We start from the raw sequence: 15,256 nt of genomic DNA, 5'->3' as shown, positions 1-15,256 counted from the left end.
AGGGAAGTCTCTGTCCCAGCCTCCTCCCTCTAGAACTGACCACAGCCCCCTCCCTATGGAGGCCTCTCTCCTTTCTCTTTGGCCTGGGTTGCCTTCTCCCTCCCGGCTTCCCTCTGGCCTTCCACCTCTCTGGAGAGGAGCGACCTCTCTCTTCCCTATCCAACTCCCTTATGAGGTTTACCTAAGGTCTGCCTAACCCCACCCTTCCGGCCCACGTGTCTTCCTGCTCCCAGCTGTTCCCTGTCCCTACTCCCGTATAGGTGTCCTGCACGGCCCCCAGTCCTGCTGACACTCGGGGTTTACTCCCGAGTAGGCCTTGACTCCCGAGGAGACCCCTGTGCCCAGGGAACTCCTGGCCACCTGGTCAGGGTCCAGGTGACACTGCCCAACAACCACACTCACACCAGGGAGCATAGGATATAGCATATCCCAAATAACTAATCACAGCACACCCATCCCACCATATAAGCCCTGCTCCAGCACCCACACTATCAAAGCCCAGGATCTATGGCATGAGCTTATACCACTACTCTCCCACAATTTGGGGGAGGGGGCATGCTGGAAGGGCACTTGGGGCATAACACAGGTCCTCTCAGATCTCTCTTGCAGCCTATCTCTCCCACCCACTCCAGGCAGATAAGTCAAGGGTAGAACTCCACACACTCACTTGAAACCACTGCCTCACACGATAATGCTGGGGGCTGGACAGAAGTCCTCTAAACAGTGGCATTGCAGCCCTCGTTGAGGAACAGATAAGGTCCCCTGTGTCCATGCTCACAACCCCCTCATAAGCATCACTGCATGCCCCCCACTGTGACACCACCCTCTTTCAAAACACCAAGGAGGCCCTTAGGTGTCTGCAAGAATGTGGGTGCCATGAGACGCCATCTGGTGTTGCCATCTTCCATGCAGCAAGTGGCTGGTGTGCGAGGTGCCTTGTGTATGGGGCTGGATGGGCCACCTTGTTTCTATGGGATGGGCCACCAGTATACACCTGTGCCCAGAGCAGTATTTCCAAGTGCAACGTGGATGCGGTTAGGCTATGCTGTGGCAGGGGTGCCCAAGGGTCTTGGCTGTTGTGCTACCCAGGAGGTGGGTTGTGCCTTTTTTGGGTGCTTGGCAACATTAGATGCTGTGGATGCTGATCAGACATGCCTCAGTTGTGAGGATTGCATGGCAGCTCTTGCTGGGGAGCTGGCTGCTTTTGGATGCATTGGTTGATTTATGTGCACTTTACGTCATAGGTTTGCATTCCCAAATGTAGGATACGACATGGTTTTTCCTGTTGCACGAAGCAGGCACTTTTGCATAAGGAGCCTATGCAACTTGGGTGAGGCGGTTTGACAGGATTGGGCTACAAATGTCTTGAAAGGTGTTATTCAAAGGAACTGCCTGAATGTCTGAAAATTCAAAAAGGGAGCAATCCTAACTTGGGCTGGAGCAGGCCGGCCGACGGGCCTGAATGACATCCACTGCAAGTTCGGGGCCAGAACCAGTGTAATCCAAGGCAAGGGGAAATCCCTTGCTTACTCTTTGACACGCTGCATGGTCCCCAATAGGTCTACTCGGATCTGAGCCACCTCAGGAGGTGGTGCAAATCTGAGTAGACCAGAGCAGCCAGAGGCTGCTCTACACCACTCAGGAACGGGGTTAGGCTCTGCCATAACTGCCGGATCCTGGCCCCTCCTCCTGCTCCCTGCCCGCCCAGCCTGGGAATGCCTGCCGCCTGCCCTCCCTCACCTTGAAATGCATCCTTACCACCCTCCCCACCCCAGACCCCTGCATCAGCTGAGCTCGGCTGATGCAAACGTACCCCACTGGGCCTGGATCTGATGCAGGGAGGTTGGCCAACTCCTTTCGCTGGCCTCCCCAGCTCGAAAGTCCACACAAACATGCCTTACGGCACATTTGCAACACCCCTGGTTCAGCACAAGTTAATTGTGCCAGCGTAACTCAGGGGTTAGGATTGCTCTGTAATACTTCTACAGAACTGCAAGAGAAGCTTTGCAAGGGGAAAAAATGTTTAGGCTTATTCTATAATTGAAAGCAGAATGAGGATCGGAAGAAAATGTAACATGACTGGGCTTTCCTTTCCTGCGCCCACAACACTCCAGGGGGCTTTCTGTCTGAACCATCCAGCACTTTGCTGTCCAATTGCAGCCTTCCTGATCTCTTGACTTCTCTGACTTCATCCAGCTCCATCACTTTCTGAGAGGGGTCTCATTCAACAACAACGCAGAGGAGGAGATTTCTTTTGATGAGAATGGGCTGCTAAGCACTTGGATGGATCTCATCAACTGGGTTATTCTCTCCAATAATTCCTTTCGAAAAGTGAAAGTTGGGAGGATGGATCCCCTGCATGCTCCAGATGAGGGTTTTGTCATTGATGAGGATACCATCACATGGCATAGCTGGTTTAATCAGGTAGGACAGTGCTTCTCAAACTTTTTCAAGGTCAAGGAGCCTGCTGCCTGATTTATAAGTGCCAAGGGGTATGGTTATAATGATGATTGCGCATCAGTGCTCTCCCCCCCCAAGTTGCAGCTTGTTTTATCCTTGATGCACATAGCCTACTCTGCCCTGTCAACTTTGTGAATCACCAAAAATTGGGTCATGATCCACTCTTGGGTCCCAGACAACTCTGAGGTAGTATCCAGTTGATGCAAGATAAACCACATTTGCAGGATGTATTATATGACTCACACAAGACAAATTTTGGATGCCATGGTGTCTTGTCACAGCTTCTCCCCACTGGGCCTCGTGCCCACTTAAGTCTGATTAGTTTCCCTTGTATTTAACTCACCAGTGCAGCTAGCAAAAGTCAGAGTCAGGTCCAAGTCCACAGATTCCCAGTAAGTCAGTCTGATCAATGAGAGCTGCCAAATCAAAGTCCAGAGCCAATATGCCAAGTCACAGTCCGAGGTCAGATTCCAGGTCCAACCAATGAAAGTTAATAAGCCAAGTCAGTCAGTCTCCTCTCCAACCTCCAACCTGCACTCCTTCTGCTGCCCACAAACCCTTCCTGCCTCAGGTGCTCCTTATATCCCTGAGGACCCTATTGCCTTCAAGTGGCTGCAGCTGTGCAGCACACTCTGCTGGATGCCCAGGCCTTACCCTTAAAGGGGCCACTGCTGACACCACATCTACCTCCTCGCCAGATCTTCCGCAATTCCAATACACATGGTAGCTAGGAAATTGTAAGTCAGTACTACCAAAGCTACAACCATGTGGAAGTTGACAGTCTCCTATGAGACACAGTTTATTGTTAGGGTTTCGTGACTGTCTGAATGGGACATCTGAGTATCTATTTTTGTCTACAAAACCAGTATTAAACCGTAACAGGGACGTATAGTGCCATGGCAGCAGGTGAGGCAGAAGCACCCATCTGGGATCCTCCAAAAGATCATTGCTGCCGCAGCTTCTGCAATAGCACACACACTCCGGCCGCTGTTCTGACTCAGGAAGTGGTAGGACAGTAGAGGGAGTGTGTGCGCACTCACAGACATGGCGTCAGCTTTTGGGGGATGCCAGTGAGGGGGGTTCTACCTTATCCACCACCCCTGCACCACAAGTCCATGAACCATGACCTGCTTGAAGATAATATTTATTTAGTGCTCCTGCTCCTGCAGGGCAGGAGGCAAATAAATAATAAATAAATAAATTTATAAATAAATAAATAATATTTATTTAGTGCTCCTCCAGGGCAGGAGGTCTGGTCTAGAGGGTAGAGCCTCTGTTTGCCTGAAGATAACATCCGAAGGTCGCCAGTTCGAGGCCACCGGCACCGTGAACGGCGAGACCTTGAAGCAGCTGACAAGCCTAGCCGAGTTATGCTGAGTTATTCCACCTGCTCTTTGGCCGCTGTCAGCCTGTGTAGGAAGAAAATGGAGGCCAGAATGTGATACCAGATCATAAAAGACCTATCTGAAATGTTGTGGTTCTTGAAAGACAGAAGCTTCTTCAATCGTAAAAATCCCTATTGGGATTTAGTATAGCCTGCCTATGTAAACCGCCTTGAATTAAAGTCTGAGGAGAAATCTGATGACCAAGAAAGGCGGCATATAAATACCTATAGTATTTCTGTATAGTATTTCAAGATAGCCGGAGGTAAATTACAAAAGCAAAATACCTACCATCAAAGTCACTCAAAGAATAAGACAGCCAGTACTCTGAGAGGCAGCAGAGTGAGCAGACAACAAAACAAAATGGTCAGCAAACTATTTCACAGGTCCAAAGCAACCTAAGAAAGCCCTCCTGGAAGAGTCAGGTTGTTAGTGAAGGCCCAGAGATAGGCAGACTGGGAGCCCACTGAATCTCCTGAAACACAGTTCCACATTTTGAAGGGTATATTTCTTTTTCTTGGCCCAACATGACTTCTAACTCATCTTGGACTTACTTCAGCTAATACCAGGTGTAGGTCTGAAGAGACCCATTGACAACCTGGCAGACTCTGAAAGTAAAACACATTTTAACTGACTTCTTCCTGGCCATCTATCCATACATCTATTGTATGCAGAGCGCGTTCCATCAGAACGAATGAATGGCACATGTGGGAATAGGATTGGGCTGCCCGCCAGTCATACCATTCAAAATGCATTCAGCTTTTGCACTCCTTCATGTTCAGATAGAAGCCAGGTGAGAAGACTGGCGTATCCACATGGCCCAAGTATCTCCAAGGTCTGCATGGAGACAACGTCATGAAACAATGTGAATGTAGTTCATATATCACTGCAGTGAGATACGAAAATTCCCAAGAATATCACAGACTCCAAGTTCTTCTCAAGATTAACATTCTCCTCCTTCATTTATGGCTTAGTCACGACCCATTTCTGTATGCACTGGGAGCTGCCCTCCTGGTTTTCACAAGAAGGTGAAGGAGGGAGAACCGTTTTGCTGCTTTGATTGTGTCCCATGTCCAGAAGGGAAGATCTCCAATCGGATGGGTAAGAAATATGCATTGAGCTATTCATGAGATTGGCATGGAACATACACAAAAAGGAAGACTGATGCTCACTGCTAATATGGAGCAGCGCATTGGAGCTCCTCCTAAAGCTCACTGCAGCTCCACTACACCTGAGGGTAGCAATTCAGAAGAGGTTTAAAAATACAATAAAGCATAATTTTAAAAATGGTCTCCACCCCCATTCAATCTGATTAAGTGATGAATTGAAAGCTCCATAAAAGATAGCAAAATAAAGAAAGGAGGTACCTCAGCAGACCAGGAATGGACACCTCCCCAAGTGCAAGAATTTTTATAAAAGCAGTGGCAAAAAAATGATGGAGCCACTGAAAACATGGAGGGAGATGTGAAGCCCTCTCTGAAGAAATTCTATTTCCTATGTGGGGGCAAAATGCTTAAGTTTATGATGGCTCAACCAGTGAGGTTCCTACCGCTTCCTGGCATCACCACACTGAGTATGTAGACCTGGAATTAATTGGTGGTGATGTAATGACCTTATCATGCCTCTGCCACTTACATCTGGGTTGAGGCAGCTCCGAGCACAGCTGAGTGAGGGCCTAATCCTATGCAAGTCTACTCACAAGTAATAGTCTGCAGATGGAAAGGATTATCCTTTGGCTTACCCCTTTGGCTTACCCCTGTGAAAGTGAGGATAGGATTGCAGCCTGACTTCTCTTCCAGTTGACCCAGCACAATGAAGGAGGATGCACAAAGAAGGATAATCCTTTCCATCTGCAGCACCTCCCATAGGAGAAGCAATGAATGAATCCTCTAGTAGTGTTGATATCTCTGCCATTTTGGTGAAATTAAATGATTTCCTTTTCCAGACTTGGTGGACTGTTCTAACTGCTCAAAAGAAACCCATCCAAACAAAAGGAGGGATCTATGTGTACCCAAGGATATCAACTTCCTCTCTTATGAAGAACCTTTGGGCATTGGCTTAACCTGCTTTGCCCTTTCCTTTTCATTGATCACAGCGCTGGTGCTCAGAACTTTCATGAAGCACCACAACACTCCCATTGTCAAGGCCAATAATCGGAGTCTCACCTACACTCTCCTCACCTCCCTCCTGCTCTGCTTTCTCTCTGCATTGCTCTTCATCGGATGTCCTGGGAAGGTGATGTGTCTCCTCCGACAAACTGCTTTTGGCATCATTTTCACTGTGGCTGTTTCTGCTGTGCTGGCAAAAACCATCACTGTGGTTGTGGCTTTTATGGCCACCAAGCCAGGAAGCAGGATGAGGAAATGGGTGGGGAAAGGACTGGCCAACTCCATTATCCTCTCCTGCTCTCTTCTTCAGGCAGCCATTTGTGTGATCTGGTTAGCCACAAATGCCCCATTCCCAGATGCTGATTTCCATTCAGTGATGGGTGAGATTGTGCTGGAATGCAATGAAGGGTCAGTGATGATGTTTTACTGTGTCTTGGGCTTCATGAGCCTCCTGGCCCTTGTCAGCTTCACTGTGGCTTTCCAGGCCAGGAAACTACCTGACAGTTTCAATGAAGCCAAGTTCATCACCTTCAGCATGCTGGTCTTTTGCAGTGTTTGGATCTATTTTCTTCCATCCTACCTGAGCTCTAAGGGCAAGTACATCGTTGTTGTGGAGATCTTCTCTATCTTGGCCTCCAGTGCTGGGCTGCTGGGTTGCATCTTTTCCCCCAAATGTTACATTATTGTGTTTCGACCTGAACTGAATAACAGGGAACAACTTATTAGAAAGATTTGAAGAATTAAATGGTCTTTGGCTCCATTCCTAACTAACGTTCCCAGCGTGGATGCAGTCATGGCAACAAGGCGTGCTCAGTATCCTGTGGTGGTGGTCAGTCACAGAGGCCTTTTCAAGGTATGGGGACATTTGTTCCCTTATTATGGGGTAATCTCTTCTTCTCCAATTATCTTCTTGGATCTATATATGTAGTTGATGTCGATGTGAGGAGAGTAAACAAAAATGAAGAGGAGAGTGATTGGAGATAGCACCACCCTCTTTCCACCTCAGTTCTGCCCCTTTGCTTTCCTTCTCAGAATGCTTCCATTTCCTTCCACCACCCAGGCCACTCTGCTGGATTACCTGTGCTTAAACAAGTAACTTATAGCCGGAGCAGGCCATCAACACCACTGCTGCTTTCAGGGGCCATTCCAAACTGGCCCCCAGTTCAGATCCCGTGGCACCACATGTCCATTTGCTGAAACAGAACTGTGTTTTGTTGTCTTAAGTAGTTAGACTGTTCAATTGTTCATGTAATTTTCAGTCTGGAAATCTCTCTCTCTCTCTCTCTCTCTCTCTCTCTCTCTGTGTGTGTGTGTGTGTGTGTGTGTGTGTGTGAGTGAGTATCAATGTATATTGCATTCATATTTCGTGCAATTTCATGGAGATACTGTATACCATGAATGACTGCAATCAATCCTTGCACACACAATCAGTTTCCCTCATGTGCAAGTCACATGAGTCTTGGAGTACATAAGAATGTAAGCCCTTCTAAATCAGGCTGAGCACCCATCTAGTCCAGCTTCCTCTATCTCACAGAGGGCCACCAGATGTCTCAAAGAGCACTGAAGACAGCAAGATACCTGTATCCTTGCACATTTCATTCAGATATAGGCTCCTGTAAAACCCAGAGGTTGCATATAGTCAAACTGGCTTGTAACCTGTGATGGATTTTACCGCCGTACATGTGCCCAATTCCTTTTTAACCGCATCTAGGTCAGTTTCCACCACAGCATCCTGTGTCAAGGAGTTTCAAAGTGCTAGAAATGATCAGCTTGACAAAAAGGGGGAAAGAAGACTCAAATAAAACAATCTGGAATATGTAAAAGAATTCTCAGCCAAGGTCAATCAGGTGGACAGCAAAAGATTCTAGCTAAATGGGCAAGAAGTTAATCTTAGACTTCACAGTGGGAGGGCAGTTGGGTGCCAGTAACTCAAAGAACACTAGGGCAGATTGATGAAGACACCAGAAAACAGCCATAGAAGCTCCAAACCCAGTAAAGTGACCAATCATTAGGTCACTAGAATTTTCCTTCCCTGACCTCATGATGGTTAGGCTGTACCACAAACATGCTCTGCACAAAATGGCACTGGTCAGGCAGCATAACTTATTGGTGTATCTTACTTCACTATTACTATTGTTTATTATCAAGAAATTGGGAGTTTGCATTTGGTTCACTCTCCCTTTATAATTTCAGCACAGCTGAAATCTATGAGTCTTGGATTACATAAGAACATAATAATAAGAATACATAAGAATAAGACATACAAAAGACATACAAAAGACATAAGAGATACATAAGAATAAGATTTTAAATCTTAACAATTAACAATAGTGTTAAAATGCTTGCTTTGAATGTCCGTGGACTGAATAATCTAGTCCAGTGTTTCTCAAACTGTGGGTCGGGACCCACTAGGTGGGTGGCGAGCCAATTTCAGGTGGATCCCCATTTATTTCAATATTTTATTTTTAATCTATGAGACTTGATGCTACCATAGCATGTGACTGCAAATGTTACAGACCCGTACTTTTAACAGACTACTGTTTATATGCTTTTAACAATGATAGTAAACAGGACTTTTTCCTGGGTAAGTGTAGGTAGGATTGCAGTCTAGGATTGTTAAAAATTTCCCTGCTTGATGATGTCACTTCTGGTCATGACATCATTTCCGGTGGGCCCCGACAAGATTCTTTTTTTCTAAAAAGTGGGTCCCGATGCTAAATGTGTGAGAACCACTGATCTAGTCTAAAGAAATAGCATTCTAATGGCAATTGCACTGGAGATCATATCCATCTATCCATCATATATGTTCAAGAGGCACAATATTAAAAAGAGTAGAAAAAGTACCTGTCAGAAAGTCATTAGCAATAAATGGAAGGATTGCCCCCACCTCCTCGCAGCTGCTTTCAGCAACTCCATGGCTAAACTCAATCAAGGAGTCCATACTAATTAAGCAACTGACCTCCAGGCTTGTCACAAATTCTTCCTTGCACACCTGATTAGGTGCAGAACAACAGCAACACCCATGTAGGAGGGTGAATGAATTTGACTGCTTTGCAGTTGGTAGTCCACTTCCTTCTCATTCCAGCCTTTTCTTCTCCCCCAACTCCTTTCCATAACCTAAAGCCACTGTGCCAGTATATGATGGACAGCTCTCTTATATGGGCCAATATGTCACACACCCTTTCTCATTGGAAAGCAGTCTTGGCTCTTTTGCCCAGTTTCCCTTTTCATGATCAGCTGAGGTAGGATCAAAAAAGATCATGCCCAAGGTTAATTTCTTCTCAAAAGAAAGGCAATTTTCACTCTCAAAGGGTTAATTCCTGACATTATACATAATCGGTTCTGGTAGCAGGCAGCTGATCCCAGGGCAAAACTCTGGAGAGGACCCCATGATGTCCCACTCAACATTGTAATGGGTGTCGCCATTGGAAGCGGCACTGCCAATTCAGGGTTCGAAACTCTCCCGTTCCTCCCTTTCCCCACTGCTTTCCTACCATCACCCATCCCTACACCATCTCTCCAGCACCAGCAGGTGGTGGACTCTCTGCTACCCCATGTGCTCAGCCACCAGTCATGGTGCTGGTAGCCTTATTGCACTTTTCAGTGGAATGTCACTTTGGCCAGAATCCTCTCCCTTCTGCCAGCAGAAATTGCATTCTACCAATGAACTGTTAGGCTAGCACAGCATTGGGGCCATAGCCACCCTAATCCTCCAGAAGCTGAAGTCTTTAAGTACCCAAATAAATAATTTTTAGCAACAACTGTAACACATTGCTCCCTTCTAAGCTGAGGTCGATGCTATCAGTCACAGGCAGGATGGTGTGGAGTCAAGATAGACCAGCAAAATAACTATCTTTGGCCTGAGTAGACTCACCCACATATTAGAGCCTTATCTCTAGGTAAGGAAATGATTGTTTCCTTACCTAGAGGAGACCTCCTGGGCTCCTTTCTCCCCCACCATTTGATGCAGCAGTTGCCATTTTGGCACCTTTGCATCAACAGATTGTGGAGGGGATAGGATTGGGCCCAAAATGTGCGAGGTAGAGACGAAGGGGAAATTGGCCATGATTCACACTACCCTTCATCTGTATAAAGGCAAGTGCTTTGCTTCGCTAAGGTAGGTCAAGTTTGTTTCCGCACTGTCCAATGAACACTCGAGACAACAGATATGGGAGAAAGGGCCACTTTATTTAGCAGTTACAGCAGAAGAGGAGGCTGAGACCTGTAGCATCTGAGGCAGCGAAAATCCCCTGTGGTGCAGAGGCAGGACCTTTGGGTGGTACCAGAACACCTCTGCCCCCCAGGCGGGCATGCACCCGACTCCAAGTTGCGCCCCGCTGTTGGGTTGTGCATCTCATCCCTGTCTGTCCCTTAAGGGGAAGGCAGCCGGACCGTGGGCTGCACCACCTCAAGCCGCTGAGCCTCTGAGGTGTGCCCTGCGGTCCCGGCCAGGGCCCCGTCTATATCCTCGTGCCGCCGAGCCCCTGATAACTGAAATTAGTTTCCGCCCTGCCTATGCCGCCTGAAGGTGCATGCTGAAAATCCCATTCACGCCTCCTAGCCCGCACCACCTGCCACAAGGAGGGGTCAGCCTAGAGCTTGACCCCCCGCTCCCAACCAGGAGAAGAAGCGCCTTAAGGCTGTCCTGCAGGTCCCTAAGAAAGATGTCTGCACCTTCCTCAGACAAATAAACACCGTCGCCCCTGTACAAGTAAGGTAGTGAGAACACTATTGCGGGATGCATCACCACCCTGCCACCAGCGCAGGACACAAAGCAGCCAATGCCCTTGGTGATTTTCCTGTGCATCCTTTCAACCTTAGCGCAGCAGAAGGCCCCCCACCATATACGACGTTGCAAGAGATTCGACCAGAACAGGGTGGTACCAGGTAGCCAACCCATAAGGGTGGTGATGTCCTCGCAGGCTCTGTTCATCAGAGCGAGACCGGACATCCTGCATAGGTCATTCTTGCCCAGGTGGAGCACCAAAACATCAGGTGGGGGGTTCACCTGCAGGAACTCCATCATCGTGGGCAGCAGCTGGCCCCATAGCATCCCCTGCCTGGCTAACCAAGCAACCTGCACTGCCGGGCTGAGGCCCAGGTGCGATCCAAGGAGGGTAGCAGCCGCCCTCTTGCGGGCCCAAAAGACAATGGAATGGCCGCAGATTAACACGCATACAGGGCTACCACCATGTCCTGCAAGATGAAAGCAGAGAGGTCATTGCAAGGCATCCCCTTCGCTGCTGCTCCCCCACCCATTGGGGAATGCCCCGGACGCCAGCGTGACCTTAGTTGCGCACATAGCGCTTGTAAGTTGACGAACGCCAACAACCTATCCTTTGAATGTCCTCCCCTGATAGACCCAACTTGGCCGCTGCAGAGGCTGCCCCAATGTAAAGGGAGTGCAAGCCAAACTCCCTAGGCTGCAGGCCTAAAGCCCCCAATGTGCGTGACAAAATAGCCCGAAACTGGAATAAAGTGAGAGGAGAGCCATCCATATGCTGGAAAAGGGCCCCCCTATGCTCCCCAGAGAGCGCTAAATACTCCTGTAATGCCGTAACCGGGCACAATGGCATACCTACCACCTCCTTAAGGGTTACCAAAAAACCTATGCCCCTTTGGTCCGTCTTAGACCTTCTGAGATCCAATGAAACTCCTCTGGGTAACCAGGTCAGGTCTGCCCTTTGGAGGGCCCGTGCAGATCTATCAGCCTTATTTTTTGCAAGGAACTCACTGGGTCGAAAAGTGCCAAAGAAGGCCGTGAACAAGGTGGCCCTGAAAAGTTGAACCTCATATGGTGATGAACAAAGGGCCATGAAGGTCCCAGCAATACCCCCGAGCAACGCAAGGGTGATGGGACGCCTGCGGTCACGGACAGGGGGTGTTCTCTTGGCGAAGCCCTCTAACATCTTCCTCACCCTGAAATCCTGAGTGAAATCAGGGTATCCTGCAGCCTTGGAAACAAAGGCTATAGCAGACATGAAACCTGGAAGGGAGCTAACTGCCCTCCCAGACCTCTGCAGGTGAAGCAGGAAGAGCAGAAGATGCTCAGCTGGCACTGGCCAGAGGCTGGGCAAGTCAGCCACCTGTCTAAATGCAGCAAACTCTGTTACCTTACAGGAGTAGCCATGCTGCATGCTGGGTGCCAGAGAGGCACATATGACCTCGTTTATTTCTGTAAGCCAAGGTCCCAGAGCCAGGGAAGCATGTGGTTTGAGGACGGCGCCGCCTCGGGGGCGAGTTCCTGAAAATGGTCCTCCTGAAATCGAGACAAAGCATCCGCAATGCAATTCTCCACCCCGGGGACATGCTGGGCCACAAAAAGAGCGTTGATGCGCAGGCATTGCAAGACAAACTGCTGCACTAGCGTCATGACCCTGGGGGATTTGGAAGACATGGAGTTCTTGACTACCACCACTGCCTGATTGTCGCACCAGAAGCGCACCGTGGCGTTCTGGAACTCCCCTGCCCAGATGTGCACAGCCACCACTATCAGGAAAAGCTCCAGGAATGTAAGGTTGGCCGTGATGCCGACCTGCACCCAGATCCATGGCCACGGTGCAGTGCACCAGCGAACACAGAAGATGCCAAATCCAAGACCCCCCGCTGCATCCGAGTGCACCTGAAGATCTGCCTTAAGCAGCTGCTCAGAACGCCAGAATGAAACTCCATTGAACTCTTCCAAGAAACGAAGCCAAACAACCATATCTGCCCGCATGGCCGCTGTCACCCGCATCCTGTGGTGTGGCGAGCACAACCCCACCATGGCCCCGCACAATCTTTGCAGGAAAGCCCTCCCTGGTGCAACTACCCTGCAAGCGAAGTTCAGATGCCCTACCAGCACCTGCAATTCATGCAGCGTCACTTTCTGCACCCGAATAACTGTTTGCAAGCGGGACGCTAGAGCCCTCAACTTGTCCGCCGGGAGCCTGCTAGTTGCTGACACCGAGTCAAGCCCAATGCCTAGGAAGGTCATGTGGGAAGAGGAGCCCTCAGTCTTGACCTGAGCCAGCGGGACCCCCAAATCGCGTGCAAGGGACTCAAAAGTGTCAAGCAGCCTCTGGAACTGTCCAGTGCCAGTTGAGCCCATAAAAATAAAATCATTGAGATAATGAGCTGTAGTGCGCGTTCCACACCGCCTCTTTAGCACCCACTCCAGCAGAGTGCTAAAGCTTTCAAAAGTGGCACAACTCAGAGAACACCCCATTGTCAGCGACCGGTCTAAATAGAACTGGCCCCAAAAAGCGAAGCCCAGTAAGCAAAAATCCATAGGATGCACTGGAAGCAGGCGGAAAGCGGACTCGATATCGCATTTCGCCATAAAAGCTCCCAGGCTGCACCATCTCAATATGCGAACTGCTTGGTCAAAAGACATGTAGTGCACCATGCAGTACTGGTCAGGAATGCCAGCGTTCACCGATGTCCCCGCGGGGTAGGACAAATGGTGAATCAGGCGGTATTCCCCTGGGGCCTTCTTGGGAACCACCCCCAGTGGGGAAACCTTGAGGTCAGGCGGGGGGAGTAGGAAAGGGGCCCAGAACTCTCCCCAAACTCACTTCCATGGCAATCTTCTTCTGGACTATGTCCTCCATGCCCGTGACTGACCTCAGGTTTCAAGCCAAAATCACGCCCTTGGGGTGTGGCAAGTGGATTCGAAAACCCTGAGTGAAACCCTCCCATAGGAATATCGCCGCAGAGCGATCAGGGTACTTGCTCAGCAGCCCTGCCAACTCGTCGAGCCTAATTGGACTTGGCCCCTTTGGAAACAGCAGCATCGGCCACACCTCCTGACCTGAGCCGCGGCCCCTCCCTCTCCTGGCCCCGTAACTCCTCGGGCAGGAGGTGAGAGGGTGGCCTGCGCCACACAGCCCACAAGTGTGCTGGAACGCACAACTTGCTCTTGAACAACGCCCCGAGGAGACGTACTCGAAGCAAACCCGCGGGGATTGAACCCGCCGGCCTGGTGTCCCTGTCTGAGCTGGTCCTACAGAGCAAGAACCCACACTCCTGGCAATCAGGTGTCCATTATCAGATCGCTCACCCACAGCCACGCCACCCGGCACCACTAGCTGAAGCCACAGCTCTGAATTCTTCCTATCCCAGGAGAGGTGAGGCACTCCCCTGGCCTGCTCTCAGGCTCCAGCTCCCTGTGGAGAAGGCTGAAGAGATCCACGTACTCACCTCTCCATATCTTTTCCTTAATTGCAGGGGTCAGATGATCCCCAAGCAGGAGGGCCTCCTCCCTGTATGGCATGGGGGGAGGGGGTGCCCCCAGCACCCCTGCCCTGGAAGCTGGAGATGATAGGGGACATGCGCCCACCGCCGGCCCAAGCCTGACCTGCGCAGGCAATCCCGCAGGCTAGGCCGGGGCTGAACTGACCTGCTGAGAAGCGGAGGAACCCTCCACTTGTATGCCTGGAAGCCCCCCTTGCGCTGCCATGCTCACAGCAAGCAGCCCACTGGCCCCCGGGGTGCCCCCCGAGCCACCAATGGGGTAGCCGGGGAACCCTGAGGGGGACCTGCATGCAATGCTGCCACCGCCTGCTGGGCAAGTGCCACCAGCATCGTAGCACCTTGCTGAGCCATGAAAAATCAAGCGGCCCAGCCCTGGGGGGGAGGGAGCCTGCACATCTTCTACCTGCATGCCCCCATGCTGGGCCCGGAATAGCTCCCTATCCTGAGCTGGCAGCCTTGGAAAGACTGACTTGTAGGGGGGGCTGACTCTCCCCAAAACTCCCTCAACAGGTGAGGGCTGGAGTGATCTTGGTTGTCCCCCTGCACCAGCCCTCATGGCACCTACCTGCCCTTGCGGGGCACACAGAATTCCATTACTGCCCCAAACATCCACCACCCCTGCTAAGGCACCCAAACCATACTCACCCGTGCCGGCCCCGGCCGCCAGGGGGGACTCTGGAGTGTTGCCATACTCTAACGGAGCTGCCACAGCAGCGCTGCCCAAAGAGGTCTCTGTAGGTTCCTGCGCAGCAGTCAAAGTTGGGCCAGTGGGTGACCACACAGCAGCCACTGGCACTGCTGCTGTGGAAGGCCCGCTGTTTTCCAAAGCTGTAAGCCTGTCCAGAATCCTTTGCAGGACATCAGACAGAGAGGTGCATGCATGCTTCTCAGGCAGGGCATTACCCCCCACTCAGGGAGTGCCTGATGATGGCATGGTCTCCCCTTGTAAGGCCATGACCTGTGAAGCTATACTGCCCGGCTCCTTTGTGGGGATTGTTAGCCCCGCCATGGAAGCCTCCCTGCTCCCAACAGATGCTGTAGCAGCGGGCGCCTTGCGGCCTGCTCTACGCT

General features: G+C 50.4%; 1 protein-coding gene across 1 annotated transcript; it reads left to right on the top strand.

Moving 5' to 3' along the window:
- The first annotated feature begins 3,356 nt into the window (after positions 1–3,356).
- Positions 3,357–6,686, top strand: LOC136653371 (vomeronasal type-2 receptor 26-like). Its single transcript, XM_066630276.1, has 2 exons — positions 3,357–3,366; positions 5,788–6,686. Exons 1-2 carry the CDS (start codon positions 3,357–3,359, stop codon positions 6,684–6,686), a joined length of 909 nt encoding a protein of 302 aa, XP_066486373.1.
- The last annotated feature ends 8,570 nt before the right edge of the window (positions 6,687–15,256 follow it).

The sequence above is a fragment of the Tiliqua scincoides genome, chromosome 5, assembly GCF_035046505.1.
Source record: "Tiliqua scincoides isolate rTilSci1 chromosome 5, rTilSci1.hap2, whole genome shotgun sequence".
In the NCBI taxonomy this organism is placed as follows: Eukaryota; Metazoa; Chordata; class Lepidosauria; order Squamata; family Scincidae; genus Tiliqua; species Tiliqua scincoides.
The sequence above is the reverse complement of the archived record's forward strand: the minus strand, read 5'-3'. Positions and strand labels throughout refer to the sequence as shown.